The 11,315-nt window shown below is 38.3% G+C and overlaps 1 protein-coding gene across 4 annotated transcripts; it reads right to left on the bottom strand.

Annotated features, from left to right (window-relative positions):
- Window positions 1-1,194: 1,194 nt before the first annotated feature.
- LOC111405626 (LRR receptor-like serine/threonine-protein kinase ERECTA) lies at window positions 1,195-6,941 on the bottom strand. Of its 4 annotated transcripts, none has more exons than XR_002704842.1 (2): window positions 3,817-6,941; window positions 1,195-1,439 (listed from the first exon to the last, which is right to left on the bottom strand). XR_002704842.1 is itself a non-coding variant. In XM_023034586.1 (2 exons), the coding sequence occupies exon 1, from the start codon at window positions 4,947-4,949 to the stop codon at window positions 3,819-3,821; it is 1,131 nt and encodes a 376-aa protein (XP_022890354.1). In that variant the 5' UTR covers window positions 4,950-6,899; the 3' UTR covers window positions 1,195-1,439; window positions 3,817-3,818. The 4 variants fall into 4 exon arrangements, 2 of the variants coding, with proteins under 2 accessions (XP_022890354.1, XP_022890355.1); XM_023034586.1 differs by having other exon boundaries at window positions 3,817-6,899; XR_002704843.1 differs by lacking the exon at window positions 1,195-1,439 and adding an exon at window positions 2,293-2,994.
- Between the last annotated feature and the right edge of the window lie 4,374 nt (window positions 6,942-11,315).

Genomic DNA, 11,315 nt, shown 5'->3' with positions numbered 1-11,315 from the left:
CTAAAAGATCTCGAGCTTGATGGTCTAACTTTACTTTGATGAATACAATCGGTCTGTGAATACTTGCAACAAAGGCAACGAGGTGTGCGCCCGTCGCCCCTCCGATGCTTTAGTCAGATAGGGAATTTAGTGCGCGAGGCTATAAACTGAAGATAATGAAAATGTACCTTGATGTTGAGCCTTGGAGAAGTATTTATAGGTGTTGGTGGGGGAGCTGTAGAAGGATTCTATTACTGGAAGAGTCATTTTCCCCTTAGGACTAGGTGTTGGAGTTTGATTAGAAGTATATTGTTAAGAGTTCTAATCAGGGAAGGAGTAGACTTGGTGGGGTCTATTTTTTGGAGATTAAGTCGGTGGGTAGGGTTGGATTAGAGATAACCCCGACCTAAAGGAAACCCCCGACCTCAAACTGGCGTGACACGCCAAGATCAACTCGGGGTCACAAGTCGAGGTCGAGGATCATGGCAAATTGAGGTCTAGTTCGGGGTTACCAATCCGGAATCATCAATTAGTATAAATAAAATAAATTTCAGGGTTATAAACATATTATTTATTACCCTATTTTGAAATTAAAATTAAAAAATAAATGCTCTTTTTACATTTAACTAATACTGTCAAGAAATTTGGAAATGTCGGATTTCAATTGTGAGAAAGGTTTATGTCGTAAATCTGCATGAACTGTGTTACTAGTAATGCTTTTCAAAATTCAAAGCATCTGAAGAATTTATAATTTATAATTCGTAAGAATTTTTTTTATCTAAGAGAGATATTGCAGGTCTAGTGTAGTCTCAGTTGATAGCACATTTATTTCTCTGTAATTGTTCATGGAATGGTTTTATAGTGCAAAGTTTCGTTAATGAGCTCCCGTGGAGTGCTTTTCTCGTTCTTGTTTCTAGTTTTTCTTTTGTTGATACAAATTAATTGTACAGTAAACCATGAATTCTATTCACATTCCAGGTTTTATAAAAAATTCTCTTCATTACCTTAGTAAATATTATGGTTTTATTAACAGTGATAAACTTTTTCTTTTAAGTTAATTGAGCACAAACATGTATCATATACAATCGAAAAGAGTCGAGCTAGTTCTGCTGCAACAAGAAAAGAGAGATTGGAAGTGTGGTAGTTGTTGTTGGCATAAAATTCGTCAATACTATTGATTGAAAAAGTATAAACTTTCATAACAAATTAGTTTCTAAATGTGAAAGGCACAAGGTTTTTAAAATTTAATGTCACGATACAACATATTATTTTTACGTCTTTTCATATCTCCCAAGTTGGTTTTGTTTTACGAATCTTAAGAAAATAAAATTTATAATACACATCACAATAGAAAACGTAATCATTGACGGTCTAATTTCAAAGTGGGCAAAGACCATGGAACTTCTGCTGCCTCCAACAGGTATGACAGTCAATCCTTTCGCGTTTGTTGGAAGAAGAACCTGATTTAAGTAAAAAAGAAAAAGAGTCAACTTTTGGATATTAACAAACTAAGACTAAAGTTTTTGCTTATTTATGTCTACTCGTCAAAATTGAACGTGTATTGCATGTTATTCTGAAATACTGTATAAGTGTTGTAAAAGTAATATTTTATATCAATTTGTTGAGTCTTAAACAAACTTAAAAAAAAAAAGGATTGAAATTTAAGAAAAGATAATTGAACTATCAAAATTCAACTTCTATGATTTAAGCCCCTGTTTGTTTCCAATTGTTGGAAGAAAAGAATCCATTTTTTGTTGCGTGTGGGGCCTAGTGTGAGAGAAGAAGTCAACAATGGTGGCTGACAGTCCACCAACGGATGGAAAATGGATTATAATTGGGTTGAAAAGTTGGAAACAAATAGAGGCTAAATATTTTGTGATGATGAGATACTACAAATAAGCAACATTTTTATGGAAAAATTTCGTAAGTAAGATTTTAAGTATCACACATTTCAAAATCAAGAAAACAAGTTTCAAACTTCAAAAATCAGATTTTTATTAAAATTAATTAATTAATTAATTTATTTATTTATTAATTAAACATATTTAGGTCACAGAGTTACTTAATTTTTTTTGTCACAAATCAGAAATTTTATGTCACAAATTATTTTACAGTCAAAATTCAAATTTTTTTATAGATCACAATTTATTCATTGGTCACAAATAAAAAAATTACAATTACAATTTATTTATTGATCACAAATTACAAATATTATAAGTCACAACTTATTATACAGTCACAAACTATTAAATTATTGATCACATATAAACAATTTTTTAGGTCATATTTTATTTCTTGATCACAATTTATATTTTTTTCTCAAAGATTAAGCAATTTAATGGTCACAGTCAATCAAATGATTTGTGATCGCCACCAACACTTATAACCACCATCTTAACGCTACTTTCAGTACCACCACCACCACTACCATTATCGTCGTCGCCAGAACTACCACCACAATCACCACGACGTCAAACAAATCAACTTATTGTAGAAAACACCACATTGTTACCAACGACCACCACAAAACACATAAATGCGTAAATCGAGGTAACACCACCTTGCCATTACAACAAAATCACCACCAACTCACCGGACTTCGCAGCAAATGCCGTGCCACTACCACCACCAACATCACCACCATCTAACCGGACTACCAACGACACCATCACCTCATCGTCGCAAGAAAATCACCGCCACCAACAAGATCCAAAAAATCATCGCCATAGTCGCACAAAAACCTCAACAAAACTAGCTTCCCCCACTGCAAGCACCACCACTTCAATATCGTCAATAACCAAATGCTGTACAACATCACCATGACGATATCCTGCAGCACAGACAGAACTACTACGACGGCTGCACTTTCATCAGCAGTCATTGAGTGACATTGTCAACATGCACAAAATAGTGGGGAATCGCATCTGTTGCCTAAGGTGTTGGGATTGAGTTCGTTGTCGAATCGTTGCCGACATAGTGTGTCGTGTTTGAATATTGGTGGCACCTTCTGGTCTTCTGGAAGGGACATGGGAGAAATTTATTGGTAGATTGGGGAAAAAGGAAGGGGAGGGAGGGAGGGAGAGAGAGAGAGAGAGAAAATTAGGGTTTTCTTATTTTTGAATATTAAAAATTTCCACCTGATTTTAGAATGTGGAATTTTTAAAGGTATTGTGTAATTTCCACCATTTTTATACTACACTAGGTAATATAAGGAATTAATTACCAGTATATGAAATTAAATACCCATTAAAATTTCTAGATACATGAATAGAAATAAATTCATTTATAATAACTCTAGATTTATATAGATTAAGATTCATCAAGTTGAGAATTATTGAGTTTAGAATAATGTGAATATTAATTAATTGAGAATTAATAACACGAAATTCATACATAAGAAGAATTTTTATAGTATTCATTACATATTGAAAAACTAAAAGTAAGATATTGTTGGAATAATTAAATTATAATTGGGTTAAAATCGTCCAAAAAATGACTCTCACTTGATATGATATTATAATATTGAAAAACGCTACATTGCAAGTGAAAATTTCACAGGCCCTTTACAGACCTCTCACGAACAGGTGAGTCCCTGACCTCATTAAAAAAATACCCCAAAAATCAGTGGCTCACCTGTTTTTGAGAGGCATGTAAGTTTTTCCAGGCAATGTAGCATTTCTCTATAATATTATATTATAGATATAGATAAATACTATACGACAGTCATGGTATGAACGCCATGTATCCCAATCCAAATTCACATGGTAGAAATAAAAAAATCACCTCCATAAAACAACTAAATGACAGAAAATTAAATCAGTAAATATAGATGCTTACCATCAATGCAGAAATTTTCTTTTGAATCTTTTCGCATATAATGTTGTTCTCACGTATATCCAATCTCCAATTTTGTTCCAGAAGTTGAAGTAGGAATATCTCCATGAATGCTTGAGGAACAAAGTACCAACAACTACCCAGAATCCAGTAATGAAACCAACCGTCATACAAAAATAGAACTCTCGAGTGATAAACCCATCATCTTCTTCAATGTTGCCCTTGCTACTATTAGTCTGAGAAGGGCCAGGAGAATCTCCAGGACACTTTGGCAGAGGAAGCCCACAGAGTTTGCTATTCCCTTCATACGCGGAAATTTCAAAGCTTTGTAGTTGAGTGCCTAATGGAATCCTCCCCTTTAAGTTATTGTACGATAAGTCTAAAACGCTGAGAAAATTTAGACTTGCAAGACTATTCGGAATATTCCCAGAAAGTTGATTGTTAGACAAGTCAAGCCATTCCAACATTTCCATTTCACCAATGTCTGAAATGATGTTTCCCGTCAAATGGTTCCTTGACAAGTTCAAGAAAAGTAAACCTCTCAAATCAGAAAACTCTTGAGGAATAGTTCCAACTAAGTTATTGCCAGAGAGGTCAATGCCTTTCACAAGTCCAATTTTTCCATCTCGTGACTCTTGTCCTTTCCATTGAACCAAAATATCGTCGAAGTACCAATGGAGATTAAAAGCACACGGAAAGATTTGATCATCAGGAACCATAACTTCAGTGCTTTCAGTTGAACCATTCCTTTGAGCCAAAGAAGTAAAATTGTTTAAACACGGAGGAATTTTGCCAGATATGTTGTTCCTAGAAAGGTCCAAGATTTGAATATTGGTGAGATGGCAAATTGTTGGAGGTATGTTTCCATGATATTTATTAAACCGAAGGCTAACAATTGTCAAACTTGTTAGATGTGTTCCTATCCACGTAGGAATATTTCCCGTTAGATCGTTTTCTCCCAAATCAATCATTCTCAACTTCGTACAATTCTTCAAAGAGGAAGGCAAATCACCAGTCAAACTATTGTTGCGCAAGTGCAATGTTTGAAGTTGATCTAGAGCTCCCAAAGTGAAGGGAATTCTACCATGGAACCTATTATTTCCCAAATTGAGAACACGCAAGTCATTTATGTTCATCCAGCATTCGTTAAAGTTCTCCGGACAAGTAATTATCAGATAGATCCAGGATTTTGATGTAGGAAGAACCGGAAATTCTGCATATGTGAGAAATGGATCCCGATAACCTATTTTTGGAGAGTCGTACTTCTACTGTATGAAAAACAAATGATGGAATTGGCCCCGAAAAATTATTATAGCTTAAATCTATGCTTCTTCGAAGAGCAGTTCTCGAAGACAAGTCGGGCAATCTACCACCAATTTGGTTATGAGAGATATTAAATGTTATCATACGAGGCATATTCCATAACCATTGTGGAATAGTATCTGATATACTAGCAAATGAATTATCGAGCTCAAGAAGAGAGATCTGAGTCTGAATCCATTTTGGAAAATGAGGCCCCATAGTGCAATGGCTGAGGTGTACAATTTCCATTTGGAAAGGAGGAACCCAATCTGATGACAAGTTCAAAGACAATTTGTTGAAAGATAAATCCAGGTCTTTTAACTGGGTAAGGTTTGCAAAGTGGTCATTGGTGATTGTACCTTCCAACGAATTTGAACCGAGATATAAACCTAGGAGATTCCAAAAGACACTCAAATTCGGCAATGATCCCGTGATTTGATTATTGGACAAGTACAAATGTACCAGACTCGAAGGTTGTCCGAGGGTTTGTGGTGGAAATGCTTTCAATTGATTGTTGTTGAGTCTTAACTCCTTTAAGGATGAAAATCTGGTGATGTCTGGCAAGGCACCGTTAAGTTGATTGTACGATAAATCAAATTTTCAAGTGACGTTACCTTGGATAAATTTTGGAATAACTCGACAAGAGGTTGGTTTAAATTATTGTTGGATATATTTATTGACGTCAAATGAATAAAATTCATTGTAAACTTTGGGATCCCACCATGGAACTTATTCTCCTGCAAGCGGAGGTCCTGAAGAAATACCAATTCCCCAAAGGTGTCGGGAATAGGACCATCTAATTGATTATAAGAGAGGTCTATGCCAATAGCACTTTTAGTAAAGTTAAACAACCATTGGAATGTGAAATTGGAGGTGAGACCGTTTATGGATAGAACGAGGAAATCAAGAGAGGGCAAAGACGAATTAGCAAAGAAATCAATGGCAGGCAAAGTATTGGGTAGTTGACAATTTGACAAGAACAGACTCTTCAAGGAAGGGAGCTTTGTTATTTCATGCAGCCATTTGGTTTCATTAAGGTTAACAGAACTCAAATCAAGATATGATAATGAAGAGAGACGAGAAATCCAGTCAAGGTTCTTGATTGTCAGACCTACATTACCATCAAGTTCAAGAGTCTGCAAGTTGGTGAGGTTACCAAGTTCATAAGGAACTTCGCCAGTGAAGTTTGAGTTCCGAAGTGTCAATTGCCTTAAATTCTTGAAGGAACCAATGAATTTTGGTATTCGACTTCTTCCGAAATCATTGTCACTGAGATCAAGAATATTCAAATGCCGCAAGTCAAGCAAAGCAGGACTAACATTACCTCTCATTTGCAGCTCACCCAGTTCGAGTTGGTTTACTCGACCAATTCTGTCGCTACAAAAGACACCCCTCCATTCGCAGCATTCCTTTTTATCTTCTTCAGTTCCCCAGGTTGAGAGAGTTTCCGAGTCGGATGTTATGAGGCCTTGCTTAAACTTGAGAAGAGCCTGTCTCTCCCTCTCTATGCACCTAACTTGAGCAGCACCCCCAACCGCAGAAGTTGGATTCATACACAGAGAAAATGCAAATAGAAGCAAATTCAGTAGTTTGATGAATCGTTTAAGCTCCATTTTTTTTATACCAGATTTGATCAAAGAAGGTAGAAGTTTTTGTTTTTTTTTTTTTCTAGGCACAAGCATTATCATTTATATATTTTCGAGTGGAGGACCACTTTGGTAAAACAAATAACTGGGATTCGTTGAACTCGTATTTGTCACTCAGAATGGAGCAGATGCCACATTTTTCCTCGTATCGTGCGCATATCCCTTGACTTCGTGTATGCCTTTGTGCAGTAACGAAAGCGAGGCGGGGCTAAGACCTCGTCATCGAAAGCGGCTTCCAATTGCTCGGAACTTGAATCGTCAACAAAAACAATTGATTAAGAAGATGTAGTGCTAATCTAATCAAATAAAACTTTTAGATAGTGCTGCAATATTCAATTTTACAGATGTGGTACGTTGAATTATAGTCAAGCACTTTTGGGTATATGGTGTACATATATATTAATGTTTACTTTGAAAGTCGATTATTAAAGAAAGTAGAAACACGTGTATTGAAACAATTTGAGAGGGGATTGAATAAATTCATATTTAGTACTTGTGTGTGATTTAAAAATAAAAATATATATTTGAGATTTTGTGGTTAAAAAATAGGAAAAATATATGTAAAAAAATGTTAAAATGATTTTTTTTTTAAAAATATATATAAGTGTAGAGAAAAGTATTTCACACAAACATTTAAGAGTTCTTAATTCATTTTGTAGTCCCACTTGGCTGACGAAATGCATGACCTAGTGATCATAATTCTGTTAAAATAAATAATTTCTTTTATATACGAATAAGAAAAATAACTCATAAATTTAGACAAACCTGTCTAGAATAAAAAGTTACTTGTAGATAAGTTTGAGGATAAAAAACAATCAAATTCTCCGAACAATCGGTGAAATGACATGGTGAAACACATAATTCTTCCTAATTGTATCCACATATTAGGAGATAATTAAATAGAGCAAATAAAAATCTAAAAAACTACCAATTTTTAAAGTGAAAACCATTCCCAAGCAGAAGGGAATCATCATTTCTGGTTCAAACTAGAGGCTTACAATAAGATTAAGGTTACACAAATCTTGGCTACAATCCTCTTTAGTCATCACTAGACGCGAGCTTAACCATCGAAAGTACTCTATTCTTCGCTACAATCATATCTAATCAACACGGAAGGCCCTTCACAACATCAATTACCCTTTCTTTATTAAATGTCAACAATAATTTATCATCTATTAAGATGAACACGATAAAATTTTATTGTGGCAGACAAAATAATAATAACTTCAATGACAAGAGTCTTGGCAAGACTACACAAATTCAACTAAAAATATAAAAAGATCTCATCAACTAACAAGCTACTGTTCAAATCATAGAACTCACTGCTACATGGTCCAGGTTCAACTAAAAATTGGAAAAGATCTCACCAACAAACGAGCTACTGTTCGAAATATATAATTCACTGCTGCATATTCTAGCTTTATCACAAGTTCAACAAAAAATAGGAGAAGATATCATCAACAAACGAGCTAATTAATATCAGTTAACATAGGAAACCGTCTCCGAAAATAAGTAATGTAAATCACTGTACGCCAATGCGAAGCTGTCGACCCCCCGAGATGTTCTACCTCCACACAAGACTACCTACCCCCAGGTGCTCTACCTCAACGAGAGGCCGCCGCCTCCCCCCGAGGGGGCCTCTATCTCTACGCATGACTGTCGACCCTCCCTGGGGGGCACTCTACCTCTACATAAAATCACCGACCGACGTGAAATTGCCTATAGGGCCATCTCAACACTTAGCCACAAAATCCCGAATGAATGGACAATGATACATGACGGTTACCTTAGACCCAACCTCCGAGCGGGAAGTTAAAGATCCCCCACTTAGAACGTGGGGATGGTGGGGAGGCCAACGTGGGACACGTGGCACTATTACCATCCAACTTTCACCCAGCTTTCGATGCCTATAAATACCCCCGAGTGTGACATAGGTAGGGACGATGGCATTTTTTCCTAGCCATCTAAATTCCATCTTCATATTTCCTAATATCATTTACTGATTATCACGCCAGAGGTAAAACGGGGGAGAAAATCCCTCGTTTATTTTTCAGGTTACACATGCCCAATGGAGTAGCAGGAACGAAAAATGCCACCAGGTAGACGGGAAGGTATTATACCACCACCATCTCATTGGCGCCATTTGTGGGAAGTTTCTTCTATTGAACACCAAAATCATGTCAAGAAAATTAACAAGAAGTGACACGCGCTTGAGAGCAGCAACGACGGAGATGAAATCGGAATCAGTCGCTAGGGGCCCCGACCTGCCGCCGCAGTATGTGACACAAAGCCAATTCAGCGCCCTGGAGAACCAGCTAGCGACTATGATGACCCTCTTGCAGAATCAAACGCGGAGCAGCCCTCCCGCTGCATTCGACGGAAGCTGCGCCGCCATCCAAGGAGGCGTACATAGAAATTCCGCCTGTCATCTAACCGGCAACTGCAGGCTGGGGGCTCCAGGGATTACGGTCCTGCAGCCTAACCCACCCATGGCGGATCTGGAACAGAGGATGTAGGAGATCATGACGCAGAAAATAGATGATGCAATATCAAAGAAAAAAGATAAGCATAGGCAGATGGTCTTAGAGGAGAACCCATTCGCTCCCTAAATCATGACGGTCTCCTTGCCTAAGGGCTTCAAGCAACCTATGATTGAAGCCTACGACGGGGTCACAGATCCACTTGACCATCTTCGGACCTTCGTTGATTTAATGAGGCTCTATACAACACCTAATGCAGTGATGTTTAGTCTTTTCCCCTGACCCTCAGAAGAGAAGCTAAAGACTGGGTGGCAACACTTGTCCCCCGATCTATCCGAAGATTTGATGAACTTTTCAGGAGCTTTGTGGCCTACTTTCTCAGTGTTAAGAGAAAGAGGAAGATGACCATTGAGTTGATGCAGGTGGTCCAGGAAAAGGACGAGTCTCTGTAAGAGTATCTAGCCAGATTCAGTTGTGCGACCCTTGGAATAGAGGATCTTCAAATGTTAGCAGTGGTGACTGCATTGACGAATGGAACTCGAAATTGGGCCTTCAAGATGTTACTTTCCAAGAACCCCCCAAAGTCAATGCCTGACCTATTGAAAAAGGGAGACAAGTACGTTGATGTCGAAGAAGCGGAGAAGATCACAAAACACCTCAAAGAGGGATGGAAAATGGAGAGTCACAAGCGAAAGGCAGGAGACGAGTTGAGGTCTGCCAACAAAAATAAGCCAAGGAGTGAGCAGACGGGTAAGGAGACCATCTAAGATCGACAAGTCATGCAAAAATGGGAGGAGCCCAGGACGTTCACCCCTTTAAACACCCCACGCACAAAGCTATTGATGGAGATACGAGATATGAAGGAGCTTGAATGACCGAGGCCCATCCCATGGCAACGCCACTCGACAAGAAAAACCAGGGCAAATATTATCATTTCCATAAGGATCACAAGCACGATACAGAAGAGTGCCTGCAGCTGAAGGTGGTCCAGGAAAAGGACGAGTCTCTGTAAAAGTATTTGGCCATATTCAGCCGAGCGACCCTTGGAATAGAGGATCTTCAAATGTCAGCAGTGGTGACTGCATTGATGAACGGAACTCGGAACCGGGCCTTCAAGATGTCACTTTCCAAAAACCCCTCAGAGTTAATGCATGATCTATTGAAAAAGGGAGACAAGTACGTTGATGTCGAAGAAGTAGAGAAGGTCACAAAACACCTTAGAGAGGGATGGAAAATGGAGAGTCACAAGCAAAAGGTGGGAGACGAGTTGAGATATGCTAACAAAAATAAGCCAAAGAGTGAGCAGATGGGTAAAGAGACCATCCAAGATCGACAAGTCAGGCAAAAATGGGAGGAGCCCAAGACTTTCACCCCTTTAAACATCCCATGCGCGAAGCTATTGATGGAGATACGAGATATGAAGGAGCTTGAATGACCGAGGCCAATGGCAACGCCACCCAGCAAGAGAAACCAGGGCATATATTGTTATTTCCATAAGGATCACAAGCACGATACAGAAGAGTGCCTGCAGCTGAAGGAAAAGATCGAGCTCCTCCCTAGATGAGGGCTCTTGGGTAAATATGTGAAAGACAACCGGGGTAAACAAAAAGTGGAGGACTACCCCTCGTCCAGGGCGGAGTGAAAAACCTGATTGCAGGGGAGATAGCAGAAGGCGGAGATTCAAACTCGACAGAGAAAAGTTACACGCATTCTCTTGGGATCTGTTCCATCCAAAGGAAAGCGAGGTTTAGTCAGAATATCACTTTTGGCGAGGAGGATTTGGTAAGTGTAGCACATCGCCATGATGATGTTTTGGTGATAGTAGATGACATAGCTAATTTTGACGTCAAGAGGGTGCTGGTTGATGGAGGAAGCGCTGCAAATATACTTACATGAGATGCTTTTTTGGACTTAAAGATCTCCTTTGACAAGTTGAAAACAGTAATCACCCCCCTTATAGGGCTTTGGAGAGGCCACGGTAATTCAATAAGGGACCGTGGAATTTCGTGTCACGCTTGACACATATTCGATCACTGTGGTAATTGTGGCAAGCTTCTTAGTTGTAAAAACTCCC

This window comes from Olea europaea, chromosome 12 (genome assembly GCF_002742605.1).
Source record: "Olea europaea var. sylvestris chromosome 12, O_europaea_v1, whole genome shotgun sequence".
In the NCBI taxonomy this organism is placed as follows: Eukaryota; Viridiplantae; Streptophyta; class Magnoliopsida; order Lamiales; family Oleaceae; genus Olea; species Olea europaea.
Note: the sequence above shows the minus strand (reverse complement) of the source record. Positions and strands in the feature narration are given on the sequence as shown.